The 26,771-nt window shown below is 41.4% G+C and overlaps 2 protein-coding genes and 1 long non-coding RNA gene across 4 annotated transcripts in view; 1 reads left to right on the forward strand and 2 right to left on the reverse strand.

Moving 5' to 3' along the window:
• The window catches only part of LOC140484596 (uncharacterized), a 36,682-nt gene extending 24,939 nt beyond the window's left edge, over nt 1-11,743 (reverse strand). Inside the window, exons 1-3 of the long non-coding RNA XR_011962296.1 lie at nt 11,659-11,743; nt 10,528-10,658; nt 3,786-3,890 (exon numbers count right to left, since the gene is read on the reverse strand). This is a non-coding gene — a long non-coding RNA (uncharacterized lncRNA). The remainder of the gene's footprint in view (nt 1-3,785; nt 3,891-10,527; nt 10,659-11,658) is intronic.
• Nucleotides 1-22,997, forward strand: part of LOC140484595 (L-threonine ammonia-lyase) — a 56,352-nt gene extending 33,355 nt beyond the window's left edge. Inside the window, exons 8-11 of one of the 2 annotated variants that reach the window (XM_072583086.1) lie at nt 2,814-2,939; nt 9,774-9,941; nt 12,047-12,104; nt 19,623-22,997. In XM_072583086.1, coding sequence (XP_072439187.1) covers nt 2,814-2,939; nt 9,774-9,941; nt 12,047-12,104; nt 19,623-19,721 — 451 coding nt within the window. In that variant the 3' untranslated portion in view covers nt 19,722-22,997. The remainder of the gene's footprint in view (nt 1-2,813; nt 2,940-9,773; nt 9,942-12,046; nt 12,105-19,622) is intronic. The other variant, XM_072583088.1, reaches the window with a different exon arrangement.
• A 372-nt stretch (nt 22,998-23,369) lies between these two features.
• The window catches only part of tmem254 (transmembrane protein 254), a 56,042-nt gene continuing 52,640 nt past the window's right edge, over nt 23,370-26,771 (reverse strand). Inside the window, exon 4 of the mRNA XM_072583103.1 lies at nt 23,370-25,396. Coding sequence (XP_072439204.1) covers nt 25,303-25,396 — 94 coding nt within the window. The 3' untranslated portion in view covers nt 23,370-25,302. The remainder of the gene's footprint in view (nt 25,397-26,771) is intronic.

Consider the following 26,771-nt stretch of genomic DNA (forward strand, 5'->3'; position numbering starts at 1 on the left):
TCAACATTTCAGGCATTAGCCCTTCACCAGGAATGAGGCTTGTGGGCCAAACGGGCTGAGAGATAAATGGGAGAGGACTGGGGCTAGGGGGGACGGTTGCTGGGAATGCGATAGGGTGATGAAGCTGGGGCTGAAAGTAATAGGTTGGAGAGGAGGATGGAGCAGATAGGTGGGAAGGAAGATGGACAGGAAGGACCATTCAAGAGGGTGGTGCAAGTTGTAAGGTTGGGATTGGGATAAGGTGAGGAGAGGGAAAATGGGGAAACTGGTGATATCCACATTGATCCTGTGTGGTTGGAGGGTCTCAAAGCTGAAGATGAGGCGATCTTCCTCCGGGTACTGGGTGGTTAGGATTTGGCGCTGGAAGATGCCCAGGACCTGCATGCCCTTGACAGAGTGGGAGGGGATCTGACAAGAGAGTCACGGAGAGAATGATCTCTCCAAAATGCAGATGGTGGGGGCAGGGAAATATATCTCTGGCAGATCCTTCTGCACCTTCATCCAAATCATTTATAAAACTGACCTAGACTCCTGGAAATCCAAGTGCAGGCCAACCCCCATATCTGCGGAATCGGTTTCCATGGTTTCAGTTACCCATGGTTTACATATTACAGGGAACATTCCAGAACCAGTGACCGGGGGGTGGCCAGCAGGTACATTAAATGAATGGGATCGCAACTATCCACGGTTTCAGACTTCTGCGGTAGGTCTTGGAACATATACCCCACACGTACAGGGAGACTTTTGTACAGTATATTCAAAGCACATGTTACCCCTTCAAAGAACTCCAACAAATTGATTGAATATGATCTCCCTTTGATACTGACTCTACTGAATCTCCTTACTTTTTTCTAAATTAATTGGAATCGGTGCTGGACCACATTTATATAAATGATTTGGATGTGAACATAGGATGTATAGTTAGTAAGTTTGCAGATGATACCAAAATTGGAGGTGTAGTGGACAGTGAAAAAGGTTACCTCAGATTACAGTGCGATCTTGGTCAGTTGGGCCAATAGGCTGAGGAGTAGCAGATGGAGTTTAATTCAGATAAATGTGAGGTGCTGCATTTTGGAAAGACAAATCATGACAGGACTTATACACTTAATGGTAAGGTCCTGGAGAGTGTTGCTGAACAGAGACCTTGGAGTTCAGGTTCATAGTACTATACCTTGAAAGTGGAGTCCCACATTAACAGGATAGCGAAGAAGACATTTGGTTTGCTTGCCTTTTTTGAGTATAGGAGTTGGAAGGTCATGTTGTGATTTTACAGGACATTGGTTAGGCCACTTTTGGAATACTGTGTGCAATTCTGGTCTCCCTGCTATTGGAAGGATGTTGTGAAACTTTAAAGGGTTCAGAAAAGATTTACAAGGATGTTGCCAGGGTTGGAGGGTTTGAGCCAAAGGGGGAGGCTGAACAGGCTGGGGCTGTTTTCAGTGGTGCATTGGAGGTTGAGGGGTGACCTTATAGAGGTTTACAAAATCATGATGGGCTTGGATAGGGTAAATAGCCAAGGTCTTTTCCCTGGGCTGGAGGAGTCCAAAACCAGATGGCATAGGTTTAAGGTGAGAAGTGAAATACTTAAAAATGACCTAAAAGGCAACTTTTTAATGCAGAGGGTGGTGCGTGAATTGAATGAGCTGCCAGAAGAAATGGTGGAGGCTGATACAATTACAACATTTAACAGGCACCTGGATGGATATATGAATAGGAAGGCTTTGGAGGAATATGGGCCAAGTGCTAGCAAATGGGACTAGATTAGGTTTGGACATCTGGTCGGCATAGGACCAAAGGGTCTGTTTCTGTGCTGTACATCCCTATGACTCTAAGAGCTCAATGTACAAGTGAGACATGTACTTGGATGTTGTCACATGACTGCAGGGTCTCTACATTCCAAGACACTAGACACAGGCTGTGACTTGAGAACGTGCTAGATTCGATTACTTACAGTGTGGAAACAGGCCCTTCGGCCCAACAAGTCCACACCGACCCGCCAAAGTGTAACCCACTTAGACCCATTCCCCTACATTTACCCCTTCATCTAACACTACGGACAATTTAGCATGGCCAATTCACCGAACCTGCACATTTTTGGACTGTGGGAGGAAACCAGAGCACCCGAAGGAAACCCACGCAGACAGGGGGAGAATGTGCAAACTCCACACAGAGAGTCGCCTGAGGCAGGAATTGAACCCGGGTCTCTGGCGCTGTGAGGCAGCAGTGCTAACCACTGTGCCACCATGCCACCCACCGTGCTGTTCTGTATATATTAGTTTTGCTGTAAATGAAATTGACAATCACTGAGAAGGTTTATAGATTTCTTTTGGATTGATCTTGCAATTCCAAAAGTACTTTTCAAAAGCTTAGGCTGTTGCAAAGCACTTGACACCCAATGAAATATTTCCACAGTCGCTATTGTAATATAGGGAACAGAAAAGCCAATTTGTGCACAGCAAGGCCCCACAAACAGCAATGAAGTAAATGACCAGTCAGTCTGTTTGGGTGGAGGGATAAATGTTGGCCAGAGCACTGGGAGAATTCCAGCACTTTCTTTGAAATAGTGCATGCTATTTTTTAAATGTCTTTTGGGGTCCTCTGTTTAATGTCTCATGTGATGTACAATGAAGAATGGATATTTTGGCAAAAGTACCAGCACCTGTCGGACTGCATTGAGAAAGAAGTCAGAGCCTCGAGGAGAGAAAGGAAATGAATGAGGATAAAAAAAGGAACAGGGGAATTAGTATTGGAAGTTGTCTCTTCCTCATCCTGTGAGAAACTCTTGTCTTTAATAAGGTGTCTCTGCAACTCAGGGTGGAGGACATCCTACTTGCCATCCTTCGCCTCATTGAGTATGAGAAGGCCATAGTGGACGCTGAGGGAGCTATTGGCCTCGCTGCTGTGGTTGCTGGGAAGCTACCAGAACTCAAAGGCAAACGGTAAGAATTACCTGTGGCACCAGTTTACCTATTGCCATACATTGTTATTGAACATTTTCCTCAAAGTAGATCCAAGTTTGAAATCTCTGCAGGAAAATTAAATCTGTATAATGTTGCTCAAACTTATCAAAGAATGATACAGTACAGAAGGAGGTCATTCTGCTTATTGAATGCTACCCATTCTGAAAGAGTTCACCAACACAGTCCCGCTCCAATTGTCCTTCCCCATAGTCCTGTACTTCTGTTCCCCTTTCAACTATATGCACACAAGTTACTTTTGAAAGAGAAGAATTCAGCTCCCTCCATGATTCAGTTGTTAAAATTGACACACGGTAGAGCCAGTAGACCAGCAGATCATAGCTACTGTTGTGATTTCAGCTGGTTTCTGTAGTTCTTTTTAAAATTGATTTTTTTAAAAAAATTATTTTTCAGAGGGTTGTTTTTGTTTTGGACTGGAACCAGCAGTGTTCCACCGGGATCGGTACTGGGTCCACTTTTGATTGTCATTTATCTAAATGATTCAGATGAGAATGAAGAAGGCATAGTTAGTAAATTTGCAAATGATACCAAAATTGGCGGTGTAGTGGACAGTGAAGGTTATCTAAGATTACAAAGCGATCTTGATCAATTGGGTCAATGAGCTGAGGAGTGGCAGGTGGAGTTTAAGTTGGATAAATGTGAGGCATTGCAGTTTGGTAAAAGCAGCAAGGGCAGGACTTGTACAAATAAAAGCAGGGCCTTGAGTAGTGTTGTACAACAAAGAGACCTAGGGGTTCAGGTACATAATTCTTTGAAGTTTTTATCACATGTAAAAAGAGTGGTTAAGAAAATATTTAGCACACTTGCCTTCATTGCTCAGACCTTTGAGTAAAGGAGTTGAGAAGTCATGTTGAGGTTGTCCAGGACATTAATGGGGCATTTTCTGGAGTACTGTGTCCAATTCTGATTGGCCTGTAATGGGAAGGATGTTATTAAGCTAGAGAGGTTTCAGAAAAGATTTACCAGGATTTTGCTGGGAATGAAGTGTTTGAATTATAAGGAGAGACTAAATAGGATGGGGCGTTTTCACTGGTGTTTCGGAGGTTGAGGGATGACCTTATAGAGTCATGGAGGATATAGACAAGGTAAACCTTTTCCCTAAGATTGGGGATTCCAAGACTAGGGAGCATATCCTGAACTGCTGTGCTCTTCCAGCACCACTAATCCAGAATCTGGCTTCCAGCATCTGCAGTCATTGTTTTTACCTAGCATATTTTAAGGTAAAAAGAGAAAGATTGAAAAAAACACATGAGGGGCAACATTTTCACACAGACTGTGGTTTGTATGTGGAATGAACTTCCAGAGGAAGTGGTGATGTAATAAAGTTCCAATGTTTAAAAGAATTTAGGTAAGAAATGTTTGGAGAGATATGGGCCAAGCACAGACAGGTGGAAATAGTTTAGGTTGGAATATCGTCAGCATGAACTGTTTGGATCGAAGGGTCTGTTTCCATGTTGTATGATTCGATGACTCATTTTTTTCTTGAAATGGCAGCTCCTGCTTGAGAGAATGGTTAGTATGTGAACTTTGCTCCCACAAGGGAGTAGTTGAGTGGATAATGTGGATTTAGAGGGACACATGATAACTACATGAAGGAAAAGAAAATGAATGATATGCTGGCCAAGTTGATGAAGAGGATGGTTGTACAGAGCAAAAACACTGCCTGAAACCAGATGGTTAAATTTATCCATTCTGTAAATTCCATGTAACTCATCATAACATTTTATGTAGATTCATCATTACCTCTTGGCCTTTATATTCCATTCTTTTTGGTAAAATCTAGTGTTCCATTAGCTTTTGTGTTAATGTCCTTACCATCCTTATCACCTGCTTTGAAGTTCTGTGATCCAGTAGTGTCTTTGCTCCTGCCCAGCTCTGAGTCTGTTCCCATTAACATCATTCTTATGGATAGTTGTTTTCTCTACAGAGATATGTCAGTTCCGCCCGCTGACTTTACAATGTGTCAGGAAGTCCAGCAGCGATGTTGCTTTGGGGAAACAGTGTGTATTTAACAAAACAACATGTCAGTGAAACATATGAATTTAATCTGGTGCTTGGGTCGGGGTGGGCATGATGTGAAAGAGAAACATTTGTAGCTTCCTTCCTGTGAGGACACAATTTCCTTCAATTGGACTAGACCCTGAGATTGGGATTGACAATAATATCTGTCAGTAACACACAGAACAGTTAATAGAACCCAAGACTGCAAGTATCACATTAAATAGATACCAAGACCATACTTTAAAGAACACAAACATATTTTCAGGTGCCAGGCTGAGTTTTGCTAATGTGGTTTAATGGGTTCTCAGCTGGATTTCTAAAAGGGTAATAATAATGAAATAGGTCATTCAACCCATGACGACCATGGCAATAGTTTTACTCCCAACCCTTTTTATCTAACCCTATTATACCTTCCAATTCTTTCCCTCATGTGCTTATCTAGCTTCTTCTTAAATGTATCTATCTATCTATCTATCTATCTATCTATCTATCTGTTTTACCTACTCCCTGTGGTAGCTAGCTCCAAGGTTCCCAAACTCTGGGTTGCAACTCCAGTTGAGGACACAGGAAGGCAGCACGGTGATTCGGTGAGATGCTGCCTCACAGTGCCAGGGACACAGATTTGAGTCCAGCCTCGGGTGACTGTCTGTGTGCAGTTTGCACATTCTCCCCATGTCTGTGTGGGTTTCCTCCCACAGTCCAAGCATGTGCAGATTAGGCAGATTAGGCGGATTGGCCATGCTAAATTGCCCATAGTATCCAGGAATGTATAGGTTGTGTGGATTAAACATTGGAAATGCTGGGTTATTGGGAGGGGTGGTGTGGACTTGATGGGCTGAATGGCTTGCTTTCACGCTGTCTGGATTCCCTGAGTCTAAGATCTGGAGGTGCCGGTGATGGACTGAGGTGCACAAAGTTAAAAATCACACAACACCAGGTTTATTTGGAAGTACTAGATTTCGGAGCACTGCTCCTTCATCAGGTGGCCATGGAGCAGGATCATATGACACAGAATTTATAGCAAAAGATCACAGTGTCATGCAACTGATACGATATATTGAACAAATCTAGATTGCTGTTTAGTCTTTCATCTTTTCGAATGGGTTGCAGGTTTCGGTTCATTAATATGTAAATCCTGGAACTTCTTTCAAATCATATTATCAAGATAACTTAAGGTTTTATTAAAAAAAAGGTGACATCTCAGCTCAGACAATGCATTAAAGGTTTAAGGTTAGAGTCTGTCTGTATCCCAATCTTGAGTCAAGACAGGTTTTATTTCCAAAGTAGAAATTTATAAAATGTTATCTGAATTGACTGCTTGCATTGACTGCCTGCAGATTTTGTGCTTTTTGAACAAAATAGAATGTATCTGCAATTACAATTCTGCAAATGCAAATTTACCCCATAGACACATATGTGTGTGTGTGTGTGTATGTGGTGGGGGAGGGGGAGGGGAGAGAGAGAGAGAGAGAGAGAGAGAGATACACACACAGAAAGTTTGTGTGTGTGTGTTTGCCTGTGCCTCTCAGGGATGTGTGTGTGTGTGTGTGTGTGTATGTGTGTGTGTGTGTGTGTGTGTGTCTGAGATAGAGCATGTGTATGAGAGAGGTGAGTATGTGAGTATTAAGAGTGTGTGTATGTGTGTGAGAGTATATAGTGTAGTGGCGTCACTTGTAGTGTTGACATGAACCCAAGATCCCGATTAAGGCCTTCCTCATGGGTTTCGAATTTGGCTATCAGCCTCTACTCAGCCACTCTGCATTGTTGTGTATCCCAAAGTCCACCTTGGAGGATGGTCACTCGAGGATCCAAGGCTGAATGTCCCTGACTGCTGAAGTGCTCCCCGAATGGGAGGGAGCACACCTGTCTGGTATGCATTTGTCTGTTGTCGTAGCATCTGCTTGGTCTCACCAATGTACTTTGCCTCAGGGCATCCTTGCCTGCATTGTATGAGATAGATACAATGCAGGCAAGGATGCCCTGAGGCAAAGTACATTGGTGAGACCTGCCATTATATGGTGGGTGGTATCCCTATATATAATGGTGGTATACATGTCAACACTCTAACACGTCTTGGAGTGATTGCCATGACAGGGTTGTACAGTGTTGTGGTCGATGTTGTCCTGAGGCTGGGCAGTTTGCTGCAAACAATGGTCTGTTTAAGGTTTGGTGATTGTTTAAAGATGAGAAGTGGGTTCATGTCACACACAGGTGATCCCACTACACTACACACTCAAACCCATACACACACTCTTTCATATTCATGCAGACCCTCATAAACACACTCTCTCTCAGACACCCCCCCGAGAGGCGGACACACACAAACATACACTGTCACATGCACTCACACATACACACTCACATGCACACACTCACACTTTCCCCTCCCCTCACCGCCCCCGCAGACACACACTCACTCACACACTCTCTCTCTTATATGCATGTACACACACAGAAGTCTATGCGGTGAATGTGTATTTGCAGAACTGTAACTGCAGATACTATTTTGTTCAAAAAGCATACAATCTGCAGTTAGTCAATGCAAGCAAGCAATTCATGTAACATTTTACAAATTCCTATTTTGGAAATAGAACCTGTCTGACTCAAGATTGGGATACAGACAGACTCTAACCTCACACCTTAAATGCGTTGTCTGAGCTGAGATATCGCCTTTTTTAATAAAACCTTAAGTTATCTCGAGTATATGATTTGAAAGAAATTCTGGGATTTACATATTGAAACCTGCAACCAATTCTAAAAGATAAAACACTTAACAGCAATCTAGGTTTGTTCAATATATCGCATGCATGACACTGTGATTGTGATCCTGCTCCACAGCTACCTGATGAAGGAGCAGCACTTGGAAAGTCAGTACTTCCAAATACTGTAAACATGTTGGATTATAGCCTGGTGTTGTATGATTTTTAACTGATTCTAAGAGCAATTCAGATCTCGAAGTCTGAGCCAGCAATGGGTGCTGTGGAGCAATGTCTCAGATTTGACAGCTCTGGGACCAGCTTCAAGGATTCTTTAAAGTGTACCTTGTTTTGCCTCTGCGTGTGGCCTGATTGAATTTGTTCAAAAACCCAATTGCTGACACCAACAGAGTCTTCAAAATGGTGATTATTGCCTCCATCCCATGAATGCTGGAGATCAGAGTCAAGAGTGTGGTGCTTGAAAAGCACAGCAGGTCAGGCAGCATCCGAGGAGCAGGAGAATCGACATTTCAGACGTAAGACCTTCATCAGGAGGGCTTGATTCCTGATGAAAGGATTATGCCCTAAACATCAATTCTCCTGCTCCTTGGATGCTGTCTGACCTGCTGTCCTTTTCCAGCACCACACTCTCAGCTCTGATCTCCAGCATCTGCAGTCCTCACTTTCTCCTAGTTGATTTTAACCTTACTGCAAAGCTTCTTCCAAGGATGCCTACCTTGAAGAAGTTCTCCTCCTCTCTCTCTCTCTCACTGCACTCTCCAGGTCATCTCCTCTGCCCTAAAGCTCTTCAGATTCTAAAGCTCTGCAGATTCGATTCTCCTGCTCCTCAGATGCTGCCTGACCTGCTGTGCTTTTCCAGCACCATATCTCGACACCATCCCATGAATGAATTTAAAAGACATTTAGGCTCTGGTTTTCTAAGGAGGGTGTGAACCCTTTATCCATTTCACCAAGATTTACCCCTTCACTCTTAACTATGAAGAAGATTGTTTGGCAATGATTCATCCATTCTACAAGTTTATTAATGTCTTCCTGTGTTTTATTACAATTCCCCTCAGCATTAACTACACTGTAACATTCCTTTCAGAATCCATTTAATATTAGGCATTGCACTTACTTTTTCCATATTCTCTGTCTATAATTTCAAAGTTACTTGATGGCTAATGAGATCTATATCAGCCCTTTACAGAATTTGTAACTAAATCTTTGTGTCTCCTTTACAGCTGTCTGATTCTTCAGGGAGATGGTAATTCCCCTTGAGAGGCTCTTAATTGTCTGGATCGTTGTTGATACCTGCTTTATAATTATAACCTTTAGCAAATTCAGCTTAACTCTGTATCAGAGTCAGTGCTAAGATCATCAGAATTTAGATTCCTCTCAGTGCCAGGGTTATTGATATGGCCAGTAGGAGAACATTAGGGGCAGCATTGTGAACAGTAGGAGAGTGGCTTCTTTCTTTTTAGTGGGGGTATCACCCTAACCAGTGGTAGAATAGCCTCTCTCACACTAGGCACAGGATTGTGACCAGTTGAAAAGTGGCCTCTCTTCACCACTGGGGCCAACACTGTGATCTGTAGAAGAATAACCTGTTGTGGTATTATTTGGATTAGTGGTAGTGTTCCTAGCTGCCGCTGCAGTTATGACCTAGTTTCAGATAGTTCTGTTGAGTGGGTGTGTAGTTCCAGCTCTACATTCTGGATTGGCTAACCTAAAGGATAATCGTATCAGGTGGTATAATTGTATTCTTCCAACCTGTTCCCACATGTAGTAGGTGTAAAGCCTTCCCACTGTTCAGGCTAAATTCATGGAGTTGTGTTTATCCAATTACTCTCTATGGTTGTTCACTACAGATTCCACTGCTGCTTGAAAAAGCAGTGTCTTGCTGGCTCATTGCAGGATGCTTTGCCTGGACTCTGGGTTCCCTCAGAAAATCCAACAAAATGGGGTCAGCTGCTAGGAAACCATCTGCAGAATCAGTTCCCCTCTGTTAGGATTAAAGGATTTTGACAGTTTTAAGCTGCCGTGCAACCTGTTTGACCCAAATGTTTGCTGACTGGTCACCTGTTCTCTCTTCCAGTGTGGTCATTGCTCTGTGCAGTGGCAATATAGACATTCCCCTGCTGCATCAGTGTCTAGACAGGGCACTGGTGGTGGACAACAGGCTATGCAAGTTCTCCATCCAACTGACTGACTGTGCTGGAGATCTCGCGAAGCTGCTTGAGATACTTGCTCGTGAAGAAGTGCAGTGAGTACAGAGAAAGCACCAGAATTATTTTATATACGTGGTTAGTTCTTTGTTTAATTTTTCAAAATGTATTCATGGAATATGGACACGATTGCATGAGCCAGCATTTATCGCCTATTCCTAGTTTCCCTCGAGAAGGTGGTGGTGAGCTCCTTTAACCGCTACAGTCTATTTGGTGTAGGTGGACCTACAGTGATGTGAGGTAAGGAGTTTCTGGATTTTGATTCAGCAACAATGAAAAAACGGTGATATATTTCCAAGTCAGGATGGTGCGTGGCTTGGAAAGAACTTGCAAGTGGCAGTGATCCTATCTATCTGATGCTTTTGTCCTTGTTAGATTGTAATGGTTGTGGGTTTGGCAGGCACTACCTAAGGAGCCTTGTTGAATGTGTTTTTAAATTAATTTTAATGGCTGTTTGGTGATCCAGAGTCCCAGAATAAAAGTGCAGGAAACGTGAATTCAAATCCCATCATAGACACTGAATCTCAAAATGAAAAGCTAGCGAAAACAAAAGTGACGATAAACTTGTCAGATTGTCAAACAATTCACTATCCCCTCAAAGGAAAGTAAGCTGCTATACTTAACTGATTTGCCTTTTCTGTGACTCCAGCCTCTCGACCAATATGGGTGACTCTGAATGACCTTTCAGTTGCCTGGCAAGCACCATGTCCTCAGAGCAACTGGGAGTGGCAACAACTTGTCAGTGCCAAACACATCTGAAGAATAAATTTTAAAACATTAATTCATTGTAATTTAATCGGATTTTTAAAGGTAAGATCAGAAAAGCTTCCTCACTGATGTGTGTGAGTTGTCACCCAGTCTATTTTAGGGAAGATTGATCCAAGATTTGTCCACTAACCAGCAGGTCTCCATTGAAATTGCATGTGAATGGATGCCAATATGGGGGTGGTCAAGTCTCACAACCAAGTAACATGGCAACATACATCATATAATCTCATACTTGAAGGGAATAAAGATATTAAATATTTTCTAAAACTCTAGAGCTATGTAAAGAAATAGCCATAAATAAGACAGGAAAAAAAATTAGATAAACGAAAGACATTTTCTTTAAGCTATAAATACAACAGCTTGATTTAGTCCTTTTGCTGTAGAAAAAGATCCCAAGTACTAAGGGCCAAGGCAGCTGAGGACATGATTGCCTATTGATGGATTGATTAAAATTAGTGATCCACAAGATGAGAGTCTTAAAATTGGATTTATAGACATCCTTAGACACAGACCCATATTGACACGAGCAAACAGACATCGGTACAAACATACAAAAACATAGGTACACATAAACATCAACACTGACCCACACAAACACATAGGGACATACCCACAGCCTCACCATGAACATTTGCAAATGAAGGGGAACTGCACAATACAGACACCTTACTGAAGCGCCCAAACATTTTAAGCTTTGAAATATAAATGCAGCATTCTGAAATAGATGGTTCAGGTGACAGTCAGTCATCAATATACCAAGTTCTATAATGGTATAAAAGACATGTCCAATGTAAAGCTTTCCACAAGTTATGTCACTATTGTCTAATTACACACAGCGCTGGCAGTTATTGTTGAAAGGATTATGAAATACTTTCAATTTCAGGAAAATTACAGAAAATGGCTGCCAGCAAATAATTTTCTTTTATAAGAAATGAAAACGTCTGTATGTATTTGTGTGTGTGCGCACAAATACTTTTTATAACTTACCAATGGAAAAGAACTTTAATAGCCATCTCCTGGGTCATTTGAGGAAGGAGTAGTTCTTGCAGCCGAGTGTAATGTTATCTCCAGGCCAATGTTGACTATTTAACAGATCTAAAATGACGTACTGAACAATATATGTTTGCAAAAAAAGAGACACTTGATGTCTGTTCCCTAGGTGCCCATATTCACAGATTTCACTCGACATGAGCCATTAAGTTAACCTCTTTTTAATACAAGCCATCTGGCCTAATCCCAATCCTTCCTTGCTTTCAATACTTTCCAACATTCCTTTTTAATTCAATACTTATTTCTTTCAAAGGAAATTTATGAAATCTGACTCTCATTGCTGCGTTCTGTTCACTGTTTTCTATCCCTTTCTTTCTTGCCCTAGGGTGCTGAATATTACCCAGGAACGGGCCTTTATCACGTCAGATATCTTCATTGTTAAGGTGAGAAAGAATCAAAAGTTAAGGTCGAATCAGATTGTGATTTAATTGTCAAACATATGTTTGTTCACAGTTGAAGAGTGTGGTGCTGGAAAAGCACAGCCAGTCAGGCAGCATCCGAGGTGCAGGAGAATTAACATTTTGGGCATAAGCCCTTCGTCGGCCCTTTCCTGGATGCTGCCTGACTGGCTGTGCTTTTCCAGCACCACACTCTTCGACTGATCTCCAGCAATTGCAGTCCTCACTTTCTCATAGACCTATAACTTTGTTCACAGGTCTGACTGTGAGAACAGACTATACCCATTGTCTCCAATCAGTTCTGGCTTGGAATGCTCAATGGGCACAGGATAATGCGCAGATTTACACTTAGGAAATTTCTATAGGGTAAACACCAAAGAAGTTAGATTTTGTTGGGGATTGAGGGACTGAGTTGGACACAAGGAAGTTGAATTATCAGTAAACCTTTAATTTGTTTTGTACAGAGTAATCAGTAAGGCCAGAGGTATTTGTATAATATAACATGCAGGGAATTGTTTAGTGTTTGTTAGGTCAGAGCATTGAGGAATGTGGAGCTTTGGCAAGGAGAATGACTTGAAATATAGATAATCTCATGTAATGGCAAGGCTGAATCAAAGAGCTGAATGGTCTGGTATATTCCCTATTTGTTAAGAATAGCACAAGAGAACCAGAAAATTTGAAAATTCTGCCAGTGTGAATCTAACCCAGATAGACACCTCCATGTTTCTATGGAGATTGTTAAAATGAAGAGCTGAGGCAGATTATGACCAGTCCTGGATACACTCTCACAGGCTGAGACCACACATCAGCATTCAGAACATTTTGGGAACCAGATGGTGTCACATGCACAGAAAGGAAATCAACAAGGGGTGTTTTTTGCGCCAGAGTGGAGTTGGGTATAGCCAGAAGGATTGATATGTCCACTTGCGCATCTCTCCATCCTTTTGCCTCAGCTACCTCAACTTTCAATTCTAGGAATCCCTATATTAACCGTTCTGCCTTGCCTCCTCTGAAATCCTCTTACCCTTTAAATTAACTTCTTTGACCAAACATTCAGTCATCCTGTTCAAATATATCCTTTAATTCAGTATCCATTCGGTTTTTTGTTGTGTGAAAGGTTTTCTACGTCAAAGATTTTGCATGAACGTAAAACGTTGCTACTGTGTGGAGATGTTTTGCTCTCTGTTTCATGCTGTACCTCACTTGGTAACAGCTGAAACTACAGATAGAGGGAACCTGAACCTATATTCAGCCCATCTTGCAGTTGACCTAAAATTGTGTATGCTGGAAGTGCAGACCAAATACTACATGCGTTGGAGATAAAGCAGAGTTCATTGCTTAATCTGGCATCACAAGCCAATCTTAGCTCTAAACAATAGCATCTCTTCAATGCCATTTGAAGCAAACCTTTCACGGTAATTTCTGTTCATTTCGTCAGGCATCTGGTGAGCCCAGACCTTTGGCATAAGGTCCACAGTGACTGAATCTCACACTGTCCACACTGGCAAACCTGCCCACACTGAGCAAGCCACACACTGTTCACACTGACAAATTCATATACACTGGTCACTCTGAGGTTTCCAATCTTTGATAAACTGTTTTCAGGTTTGTTTCCTCATTGTGTATTATATTCCTTGTCTGGTCACTAAAACCTGTTAGGATCAACAAGTTAATGAGAACAAGGTTTTAAACTTTACAATCAACCCTTGACGCTCTGAGGTTTACACCAACAGAGACACTGTTGATGTTATAGGTATCCTGGGACTTTGCAGCCAATCAATGATCATGCTCTGCTCAGCCAGCTCCCATTTATAAGTATTGTATAACACTGATCTTCCATGAGGAAAGGAAAACATTCTGTGCATAGTTCCCAAAAGAGAAACGAACATATTCATTACAGACTGGGAACAGTTATAATTGAGGATGAAATAATTTCAAAGGTATAAAAGCAATTTTTCATGCCAGATCCATTTGACACAGTAATGCTGGTCAGCCCAGCTGAATGAAACCTGCTGGGAGGGTGATGAGAGGGCCAACAAACTATGAATTGATTCACTGTTTGAGGAACAAGCACAGCTGACACTAGAAGGAAAAGTTGAATTATAAAAACCTATTGCAGGTTTGATGAACAAGCACATATGCCTGACCTCATGGAGTCTCAGGAGCAAAATCTCCTGGATTGGTCTGGGTTTGATATAGTCTGGTCTCTTCTGTGCGCTTCCTTCCAAAAATATTATGCCCACTATTTATTTATCTTTGTATATAGTTTGATGTTATATTCTGCTAAGTGGACGCTATAAATTTGCTTTCTAGCTCTCAGGTGAGTCATGTGATTTAATTAAATATGAGGAGGCCTAATTAAGCCAGAGCAAACATTCCTTCTCTCTCTAGAGCTTCAATCTGAATCTTGGGGCAAGCCTTTCTGCTCAAGCTGAAAGTTTGGAATCTCTGTGTCATAAAACCAAAGGAAAATGAATTTTCAATGGCCTCATTAGAAACACACAGCTCCTGAAACGAGTTAACCTCAATTACAGTTCAAATGTGAACCTTCACATGAGGCTTCGAGAAACCTGGGTTCTATCACTTTTGTTATTTGGGCCTCATTCTCATCTGGGAGTGACACAAACAATACAACATCTCTGGTGTCAATAGTGTATACCATCCACAAGGTCCACTATGGTAACTCACAAACGCACCTTTGAGAGCACCTACCAAACCCATGACATCTACAATCTAGAAGGACAAGTGTAGCAAATGCATGGAAAAACCACTACCATCTGTAAGTTCCCCTCCAGGATACACATTGATCTGATTTGGAAATACCTGTATATCACCATTGTTTCCCTGTCACTAGGGACAAATCCTGGAAATTCCTTCATAACAGCACTGTGGGCATCCTTATGCCTCAAAGACTGCAACAATTCAAGAATGCAGCTCACTATCACCTTCTCAAGGGCAATTCGAGGTAGACATGAATGCTAATCTAGCCATCAATTCCCACATACCATGATCAAATTAAGAAAAGAACTTGGAGCCAAACTGTTAGATCATGTCATGGGTGATTCTACTTTCAGTAAAAAAAATGACATTGTATTCATACCATCTGCAGGATTTGGGATCTTTTGAATTCCATCCTATGTGGGCAACAGGATCACAGCAAATGGATGGAAATAACGGATAACAGATGACAGCGAGTTTTTGAGAAGATTTGTAGCTCAGGTTGATGTTCTGGATGTAGGTTTGCTCGCTGAGCTGGAAGGTTCATTTTCAGATGTTTCGTCACCATACTAGGTAGCATCTTCAGTGAGCCTCCAGATGAAGCACTAGTGACATGGCCCGCTTTCTATTTATGTGTTTAGGTTTCCTTGGGTTGGTGATGTAATTTCCTGTTCTTTTTCTCAGGAGGTGGTAGCTGGGGTCTAACTCAATATGCTTGTTGATAGACTTCCGGTTAGAATGCCATGCTTCTAGGAATTCTCGTGTGTATCTCTGTTTGGCTTGTCCTAGGATGGATGTGTTGTCCCAGTCAAAGTGGTGTCCTTCCTCATCTGCATGTAAGGATATTAGTGAGAGAGGGTCATTTCTTTTTGTGGCTAGTTGATGTTCATGTATCCTGGTGGCTAGTTTTCTGCCTGTTTGTCCAATGTAATGTTTGTTACAGTTCTTGCAAGGTATTTTGTAAATTATATTAGTTTTGCTTGTTGTCTGTATAGGGTCTTTCAAGTTCATTAGCTGCTGTTTTAGTGTGTTGGTGGATTTGTGGGCTACCATGATGCCAAGCAAAACTAATGTCATTTACAAGATACATTTCAAGAACTGTAACAAACACTACATTGGACAAATAGACAGAAAACTAGCCACCGCGATACATGACCATCAACTAGCAACAAAAAGACATGACCCACTCTCACTAGTATCCTTAAATACAGGTGAGGAAGGACATCACTTCAACTAGGACAACACATCCATCCTAGCACAATCCAAACAGAGACACGTACGAGAATTCCTAGAAGCATGGCATTCCAACTGGAACTCTATCAACATAGAGATCCCATTTACCACCTCCCTGAGAAAAAGAACAGGAAATGACATCACCACAGGAAATAACATCACCAACCCAAGGAAACCTAAACACATAAATAAAAAACAGGCCATGCCAGCAGTGCTTCATCTGGAGGCTCACTGATGATGTTACCTAATATGGTGATGAAATGTCTGAAAACGAACCTTCCAGCTCAGCGAGCAAACCCACATGCATAACAGATGGCATCAACATGGTTTCATACCTGCCAAAGCAACAGTTAAATATTGAAAATAGGAGCTTACACTGTCACAGCAGAGTGGCATTGTGAGGAGCCATTTTGCTCAAATCAATGCAAAGCTGATGGATTAGACCTAAATACTAAACTAGTGCTAGTGTGTGATTGACCATCATTCACAGACTGACACAGTCACGGGGTGAGGCATTAACACACCCACTGAGCTACTTTCAAGACCAGTCCTCACTGAGACATTTGTACATTTGTCTCAGTCAGTTAAATCTCAAAGGCTAAATTTTAGACCCACTTTGCTGAACATCAGATAAGGCAGAATCCCACAATTTTGTAATTCTTGTAAGATTCCCATGGTAAAACACAATTTGAAAAAGTGCAATCAGAGATGTCCCCCCCCAGTAGAATCTCACATTGATTCACTTGTGGAGCCTCCATTGATGGCTTTGCTCTTTGTTCTTTGACATTCTCAACAGCTAAATTTTTCCCTTTGGTTTTGCGCTCTGGATTAATGCAGTTTTGCAATACTCAGAGGATTTAATGTGGAGTAGCTCCAGCTGGTGTTTTCTCATCCAGCTGACACAAATTTGGCTGCACTTACTTGCTGTGTAACAACACATATCACTGGGGTATTCTCACGCTGATTAGCTACAGACAGGATTACACTGTTAGCATCTGGATTCCAAATATTCCACAGCTTCCAGGGCTAAAATTCTGCCTTTAGCTACAGCCACCATTTTATAAAATCTTCCTGACCATTTTGAGTTCCCCATAGGTTATTTGAGATGACATTTACTTTAACCAAACTATGCAGAGGAGATTGTGACAGCACACTCAACCTCGTGTCATACCTACTGAGGAAATGATCAACCTGTCTGACGTCTATTCAGAATCACAGCACTGTTACAGTACAGAAGGAAGCCACACCTCGCTTCCAACAAACATCATTACACATTACTAGTTAGAATATATGTTGAGCAGGGATGCTAGGTAACATATGTTGTTGGTATGACTGAGTACTAACAACCTCTTGATAAATACCTTAATAAGAATATTGGAAATATGAACTTCTTAGAGAGAAGTCAGAAATGGTGAGAAACTTGGAACAGTGATGAAGGAATCCATATGCAGGAATCATTAAAAACTAATGTCCAGTTGTAAAGATTAACTAAACAGACAGGTGAAAATTATTCTGTAAATGATAAGAAATCTGTTTAGACCCACTTCTAATACTACTTCTCGAGAAGCAAAGGGTTAACTATATCTTTAACAGTAGCTACTGACCATATGTGTAAGTAGCTGTGTCACAATGATTCAGATCATAGGAAACTAGGCTCAAGTCAGTGTATAGTTTTGCTTAATAACACCTGTTAATGTACATTTACCTGACTGTAGGCACTGCACCTCAGGAAGATTAAACTCATCTTGAAGGTTTTGCAATGCAGAAACACCCCAATGATTTTGTGGCTATGAGGTCAGTCTGCATAGATCAAGTTTATGTTTCCTCAGGTGCAGAAGATTAAGGAGTGATCATGTTTATGATGATTCTTCCTTTATGTCCCACTGTTACTGTTAGAGAGTCTGTAAACCGCGCTCATGAGTGACTTCTCTTTATAATTTCTCATTTTGAACCAAACAATTTCCACATCTTTACTGAATTTAGGTCGTTCCTCTTTGTTGTGCTAACACCATCATTAACCAACAGAATCACACCTCCACTTTTTCTTGCTTCTTGTTATCCCTAAATGTCCTGTATCGTTCAAGATTCTGATCCGGTCCATTTAATCACGCAGCCATGTCTTTGTAGTGGCTACCCAAGCATTCATTTTTATTTGCTCTCCTAGTTCATCTGTTTGCTTTCATGTTACATGCATTCAGACACAGAGCCTTTAGCTTTCACTTGAAACTCTTGAAAGAAACTCTTTTTTAGGCTGACACCTTTGGAATTCAAACTAATAGACATGCTAAGTTTTGCATTTGATATTTCTCTTGGTGAAATCCAAATCGAAAAGCCAAATCAATCAACAACGTTAAAACAGATTAACTGGCTCCTGATCCTGTGCATAAATAGGCTGGGGCATTGTCTTCTTTACAACTTCAAAAGTGTTCATTTTGTCAAAGCTCCTAATTTAGCATTCATCAGGACAATTTGCAAGAATATTAATTCAAGGGGAATGCAATATTTACACTGCACAAGAGTGCTGATTGGTTGGCAAGAGGATACTGATAAGAGTTGTTGACGTGGAACATGTACTCATTAAAGCTGATTTGCAGTTGACTGCCAGGCTTCCTTAAATTTTAAATATGCTAATGTGAGTCTTGTTAAGATATCGGTTCATTTCTCAGGGCAGCGAATGGCACTCATATTTTGAACCAGGTGTAGTATGTGTATATGTTCTATCGCTCTTTAAATATCAGTGTCCTGTGCATTAATATATGGAGCTTCCTGCACACACAAGTGCACCACTTCAAGCTCAAATGACGATCCTATATTGGTTGCCAGTATAATTATTTGCATGTTTGATATGATCTAGCAGATGCAGTCCAATTTGCAATTACTATTGAATTTTTAAAAATCTGGAGTTAAAAGCTGGTCTCAAGGTGAACATCACAATTGTCAATTGTTGTAAAAATCCACCTGGATCACTCTTGTCCTTTCAGGAAGGAATTCAGCTATCCTTATCTAATGTGGCCTTAGATGTGACAACAATGTGGTTGACTCTTAACCTCTCCTTCATAATGGTCTTTCAAGGCCAATTATGAATGAGCAACAAATGCTGGCCCTGCCAGTGGTACTCACATTCCTTGAAAGAAAACAAATTAGCAAGTTACAAAGAAGGAGTTTGTCATTCCAACCTAATAATTTGAACAAATAAAGTGAATCAGTTTTTAACTTGACCTCAACAATTTAAATTAAACTGGAGTTGTGCTTTTTTTAATTTTTGTGTTAAGTAAATGGCTTATAATTGATACCAATTTCTACATTGAAAAAAAAATTTCCATCTTGTTAGTATTAGTTTCTGAATGAATGTAAATGAAATTTCAGCTGACTATGTAAACATTGTTGCAGTGGTAGATCAGGAGGTAATTGTCATATTCTAGAATGTTCTGGATCAGTGGAAGTACACATAACTGCAAAGCAACTTGGGGCATTTTCTAAGTTGATGGTGATATACAAATGCAAACTGTAATTGCAGAATTATGTCATGCTTCATATTGATTGACTTTTCAGGTTTCCTGTGTTATCAAGGTCCGAGATAGGATGCAAGGTGCACAGTTGCAGAGAACCCTGAGTGATCGCTATGCTACGTTTACATGGCTGGACCAATAAGAAGACTTGAATAAATAAAGGAAAATGTGTTTCATTGGAAGAACAGAGCGGGTGAAGAATTTAATTGAACACATTAAACATTTTCAAATAATTTAGCAAGCGTATTGCTCTCATGCTGCCTGTTACAGAAGATTTTTCAAGATGGTACCACCAAGACCAGCGATCACTCCGTTAGGGCTCACTCAAATTTTAAACTAAAATTCAGTCTTCCACTTGAGCACATCCACCGAATGAGTGTTGCATTGTCAGATGTGCCATCTTTTGCTATGAGACATAAACTATAGCTCTTTCTGGTCTTGCAGTTAGATGTAAAAAAGCCAAAGTTCACAATTTGGAAGAGCAGGATATTTCCGTCCTGCATCCTGACTAATATTTATCCCATGATCTAATTTCTACTCTTAGAACCTCAAACTGGAACTCATATGGGAATAATGGAGACAAGAATCACATATTGAGTGTATGGATCATAAGACTGGGACCAGGAACAGACTCTGGGCACCACAGCATAGGAGTAATACATTGAACCTAGAGTGTGCAGCATTAGTTTATCAGAATATACACCAGAGTGTAAAGTGGTTGCTGGATCTTTCCTAATCCCTTGAGTACCTGGGATGGGAAAATCTTTATAAACATTCATTGGAGCAACTCCCTGCCATATTCTCATTTTGGTTGCTTTTCTGAGGGGTGGATTGCCTTTTCAGATTACATATCAACCAGCAGGAACCGGGGTCAATTAAAGCTATTAAAGCGTTAATTAACTGGCATTTTTCAGTGGCAGTGGCATCCATCTTGATAGTTGCAAATAGGATCCCTGTCTGCGGTTTGGCAGCACAACGGAAAGTCAGAAGTTGATCCACCTGACGGTTCTGACCCTTGTTCTGCCCTTTGTCCAAAGTTACAGTATTTCCCAATAGTTTGCCCTGGGTAGTACCTAGGTGGAGAAGGGGCAGAATGCAAGGAACCCTCAGCATGATACACACACAGAGTCAACAAGTTTCTAAAAACTGCGATTGTTACTTTGCTGCACAGGGAGGAAGCATTATGTAGATTAGGCATACAGCTATATTACAGCAAAGTTCCTTGTCTCCCTTATGGTGGTATTTTAATGTTAAAAAAGGATTACGTAGAATCCCTACAGTGTGGAAACAGGCCCTTTGTCCCAACAAGTCCACACTGACCCCTCCAAAGTGTAACCTACCCAGATCCATTCCTCTACATTTACCCCTGACTAATGCACCTAACCTACACATACCTGAACACTACGGCAACTTAGCATGGCCAATTCACCTGACCTTCACATCTTTGGACTGTGGGAGGAATCCAGAGCACCTGGAGGAAACCTGCGCAGTGCAAATGCCACACAGACAGGCGCCCGAGGTTGGAATCGAACCCGGGTCCCTGGCACTGTGAGGCAGCAGTGCTAGCCACTGTGCCACCCCTTCTTACACTTTTTTGTAAAAACACCCGGGAACTTTCAAAAGCTGAAAACGTGAAACAAAAACTGAAAAGTTGGGAAGCTCATTTTTAAGAAAGGTCAAATTTTCATTTTTTTCTAGCAACCTTCAGGAAGTTCAGAGTATTTCACAGCCTGTGTAATTTTTACGTGTAGTCACTGTTATAATACAGCCAAGGTCCCATAAATAGTAATGAAATAATGACCAGATCATCTGTTCTACTACCTACACTTCTTCCAATAGTAGTATCTTTTATGTCCAGCTGAGAGGACAAATAGGGCCTTGGTTAAACATCTCACCTGAAAGATAGAGGCAGTGCAGCCCTTCCTCAGTTGTAGTCTGGAGTATTAGTTTTGATTAATTGGCAGCAATGGGATGTGAACCCATGGCCTTCTTACTCAGAAGTGAGTTGTGCTACCAATGAGCCAGGGCCGACATCTAAAATATGCTCAGAGGTTCTGTTGAAAAGTTAACTCCTGAAATATTCCTACCGTTCCTTTCTTTACAGAAGCTGCCAGACCTACTGATTGTAGCATTTTCAGTTTCAGTTTCTCCTCTGTAACCTGTCACTATAAGACTCCAGGCAGGTGGACTCTCGACTCATGCATCCTAAGTTCCACGGCCATGTTGTGTACTGTAGTGGTTGGTGTTGTCCCTTTCTCCAGTTGTGTTCACAACTAGCTATGCTGATGACTTCACTAGTATTTCCTGTTTAAAGAAAAATCTAACAGACTAATGGAAAAATAAGATTGAAAACAGACCTTCCAAACTGTAATGAGTACAAACTCTTGGCCAAAAGTGAGGGACGTGAAGCCAAATTGGCTCCCAGTTCCAGGGTTGCTTTCAGACTCAAGAGGTTTTGTGCTGTCACAGATAATTCTTTTGTTCAGTTGCATACAAAATAAGCTACTAATACCATGTATATTAAAAGACTTGTTTAGAAATGAGGGAGAGTTAGAAAGTATCTGGAAGTACTTACATTAGTCCTAGTGTGATGCAATTTGTAAAGATTGAGGTGCATCATCACTCCCAGTAATGACATTTTGATTTAATGTTGGTAAGTTTCCGTTGTAAGTTTTGTAAACATTTCTATTTTTTTTGTTGCACTGTCCAAACAGGGGCTGTCTAATCTGGTTTATGTATATTTATTTTAAAGAGTAGACACTTGTCATTGGTAGGATGTCGTATTGAACAGGAAGGCTTCAATCTGGATCTGTGTGGAATTGGCTGATTGCTCAAATGGGGCAGACTTGGGTAGAGATGAGAAACTCAAGGACAACTTAGGATGGCTATCTAGTGCCCCATGTAACTAGATACGTGGATATGTGGCAGTGATTGAGCACCAGAATAATTGTTGCAATAAAGACAAACCTTTTCTCTCAAGTGAGAGACATTGAATTCCATCAAACACAGCATGATGTTCTGGAGTGGGGTACTCGACTAATGTGTCTTTATCACCACATATCAAGCTTAGGTCTGGATTCAGATTTATCCGTAGAGACAACACAAACTCCTGATACCAAAAAAACTTTGATCTGATATAGTGTTTTCTGGTAATGATGAAAGCAGTACATGGAACAAACATTCCAAACCTTCAAGTACACAAAATTGAAAGAAAATAATAAACACACAAAGGAGTGAGTTACCTGGCCTTAAAATAGTTGGATCAGGTTCAGAAGCAGTGCACGGGGCCAAGACCTCTGCTGTAAAGCACTTTTTATTAGATATGAAATATTGTCTGTATGAAGAGAGCTAGTTTTAATTCTAAAGGATTATCTTTCGTTATGTAAGACACCTTGTTTCTTTTTGTGTTATGTAACTTTAATTAATATTATGTTAGAAGATAAATGTTTGCACTGAATGCATATTAGTGTATCTCCGTATTTCTTGCAGTCTAAATTCACGTATAGACTAGCAATCTGTGTGTCCTTATGTTGGGCCTCGGAGATCCTGTGTGGGAAGGTTTTTAGCATTGTTGATATGCTTTCTCAGGCCATGAACCCACAGTGCATGGACGCCCATTATTAATATTGTATGAAGTGAACTCTTAAACTGCCTCTTTCAAGGTTGAGTTCTCACATCTATCAAAACATTTTCATTGGCATTTGATTCCATTTCCTATTAATTTTTAACCATTTCATCATCTTATCAATGACCTCCAGGAGTTGAACTGAATTGAATTTATTGTCATGTGTACCAAGGCACAGTGAAAAGCTTTGTCTTACGAGCAATACAGGCAGATCACAGAGTTAAGTAGCATAGATAGTAAATAATAGGTAAACAGCGGCAAAAACAAAAACACAGATACAGGCGAATGTTAAGAGTTTGTGAGTCCATTCAGTATTCTAACAACAGTCGGGTAGAAACTGTTGCGAAACTGACTGGTGCGTGTGTTCAAGCTTTTGTACCTTCTCCCCAATGGTAGAGGTTGTAGAAAAACATTGCCAGAGTGGGATGGATCTTTAAGAATGCTGGTGGCCTTTCCTTGACAGCGGGCCTTTCAGATGGATTCTGTAGATGGGAGGTTGGCCTTTATGATTGACCGGGCCGAGTTCACCACTCTCTGTAGCCGTCTCTGATCTTGAATGGTACAGTTGCCATACCAAGTAGTGATATATCCAGACACAATGCTCTCGATGGCACACCTTTAAAAGTTGGCAAGGGTATTCGCCGTCATGTCAAATTTCCTCAGCTGCCTGAAGAAGAGGAGACAGTGCTGGGCCTTTGTAACCAATGCGTCCACATGAAGAGTCCGAGACAGCTTGTTGTGTATGACCACTCCCAGGAGCTTGACACTCTCCATTCATTGCACCTCTGTGCTGTTAATGTGTAGGGGGGGCATGAGTAACATCCCACTGAAAGTCAATAATGAGTTCCTTTGTTTTGCTGGCATTGAGAGTTAGGTTGTTCTCAGTGCACCATTTTTCCAGGTCTTCCATCTCCCATCTGTAGTCTGTTTTGTCACCATCTGAGATTCGACCGACTATGGTGGTATCATCAGCGAACTTGTAAATGGTATTTGGTGACGCAGTCATGGGTATACAGTGAGTACAGTAGGAGGCTGAGTACGCACCCTTGGGGGAGGGTTTCAGTGTTGAGTGTTAGTGAGGATGAAATATTGTCTTCACTGATTGTGACCTGTGGGTCAGGAAACTGAGGATCCAGTTGCAAAGAGTGGGGCTTTAGTCCGAGATCACTAAGTTTAGTAATCAGTCTCGAGGGGATAATAATGTTGAGGGCTGAACTGTAGTCAATGAGTAGGATTCTTATGTAGCTGTTCTTGGTGTCAAGATGTTCTAGGGAGGAGTGAAGAGCAAGTGATATGGCATGTGATGTGGATCTGTTGGTCCAGTAGGCAAATTGGAGTGGGTCAAGAGGAGTGGAGAGGCTGGAGTTGATTAATGCCATGACCACCGAAGTTAGGGCCATTGGATCATTGAGACACGCTGCGTGAGCCTTCTTAGGCACAGGGATGATGTTGGCCCTCTTGAAACAGGCAGAGAAAGTGGCCTGCTGCAGGGAGATGTTGAAGATGTCCAAGAGGATTTCTGCCAGTTGATCTGCGCATGCCCTGAGTGCGCGGCCTGGTACTCCATCAGGTTCCAACGCTATCCTTGGATTCACACGAAGGAAAACTGATCTGACCTCTGATGCAGTGACTTTTGGAATAGGTTTGTCAGGACTTTTCAGAATAGGTGTTACCTCTCTGCTGAAATTCTGCTCAAAGTGAGCATAGAAGGCGTTAAGATAATCTGGGAGGGATGTGTCATCGTCTGCTATCTTGCACTGTCTCTTTTTAGAACCTTGTGATGTCATTCAGTCCTCGCCATAGTCACCGAGTATCTGCCTGAGTCTCTAGTTTGGATCGTTATTGGTCCTTGGCTGTTTTAATGGCTCTGCGAAGGTCATCCTTGGGTTCCTTATATTTGAGTGGGTCTCCTGATCTGAAGGCCTCATGCATAGCTTTTAGCAGGTTCTGTATGTCCTGATTCATCCAGGTTTTCGTGTTGGGGAACACCCAGATTGAATTCCTGGGTATGCAGTCCTCCACACACTTGCTGATAAAGTCTGTGACGGTGGTGGCATACTCATCCAAGGTACCTGCAGACTGTTTGAATATGGCCCAATCAGCATTCCAGACAGCACAGGAGTTGATCCTCTGCCTCCTCCAACCAGCCCTGGACCTGTATCCGCAAGGTGGTCTCCTGCTTGCGCTTTGGCCTGTAAGCCGGGAGAAGAAACACGGTATTGTGGTCAGAATTCCCAAAATGAGGGCGGGGGATGGAATGGGAGTTTTGGATCACTGGATTAATTGCTATGTCTCGTACCAGTTTCAACTTTAGTGCCATTCTTGCATGGCATCTAGCCCAAGATGCATGTCATAATGATGAAAACACAATACACAGAGCGAGTCCCAAAACAAAAGATGACAAGGGAATAGTGGTATATGTCACTGGATGACTAATCCAGACACCAGTGGTTAGGGAAATATGCTGTCCTTACTTGGTCTGGCCTGTGTGTGATTCCAGACCCAAAGCAATGCAGTTGAATCTTAACTGCTCATGCAACAGCCTTGCAAGTCATTCAGTTCAACATCAATTAGCAATTGGCAACAAATGCTGATTTAGCCAACCAGGGTCACATCCCATTAAAGAATTAAGGTAAAATAAAAACACCTGTACCTAGCTCTAATAATTTTGGGGGTCCACACTGAAGATTGCAATAGCCTTTGGTATGGAATCTTGTGAAAGGCATTCTGAAAGTCCCTGTTCACCATGTCCACCGCATTTTCTCTTCTAACATACTGTCATATCGATGAGCTCCACCACGTTTGGCAGGAATATTCTTACTCTCTGAAATCCACATCGGCTGCTTCTGATTACATGCATGATGAAGGAAGCTACTCACTTTGACTTGAAGAATTCTAGGAAATGGCAGACAATCTGTAATGTACACATTCATAAATCTTGAAAATACAGGCCTGTCTGATTACCCAGATGGGTTCTGTCAGTCAGTTTGAATTTGGCTGTAACATTGGCATGTCCAGTGTTACAACACAGGGTAAACCCTCCTGATTAATTTAAACCAGCAATACACAAAAGATTTATTCTGTGCAGTAATCTGTGAAAATTCAAGAGGCCAAGAATGATTGAAAGTAAAAATTAACAACTTTATTTCTTAAAGTATGACAGAGAATAATTAACTAACAACTATTTACAACTCCTTCCGCTAATCTATTTTTTACCTTCCCTTCTATAACACTAATCCGATAAAACTCCCGTTAAGGATTTACAAAACAAAATTTCTTATCTCAAAACCAGGCAGCTTTCAGTTCTTCTCTATATTCCTGTCTTCTTTTCTTCTTCTTGGGGATTCTGCTTCACAGATTACTGATCAATAAAGGTACCTTTAGGAGAGCTATTTTTCAGGCAGTCTTTACGTGCCGGTGGCTTGGCAGTTCTCCTCCCAACTGTTCAATTTTCTCCAGTCTTATATCCCCAAAGCATCAGATTGTGTCATTGGCTTTTATGATTCTTAATATTTTCAATTCAAACTTGATTGGAGATTTGTACTTTGGGATATAATTTAAACTGAT

This window comes from Chiloscyllium punctatum, chromosome 13, assembly GCF_047496795.1.
Source record: "Chiloscyllium punctatum isolate Juve2018m chromosome 13, sChiPun1.3, whole genome shotgun sequence".
Classification (NCBI taxonomy): Eukaryota; Metazoa; Chordata; class Chondrichthyes; order Orectolobiformes; family Hemiscylliidae; genus Chiloscyllium; species Chiloscyllium punctatum.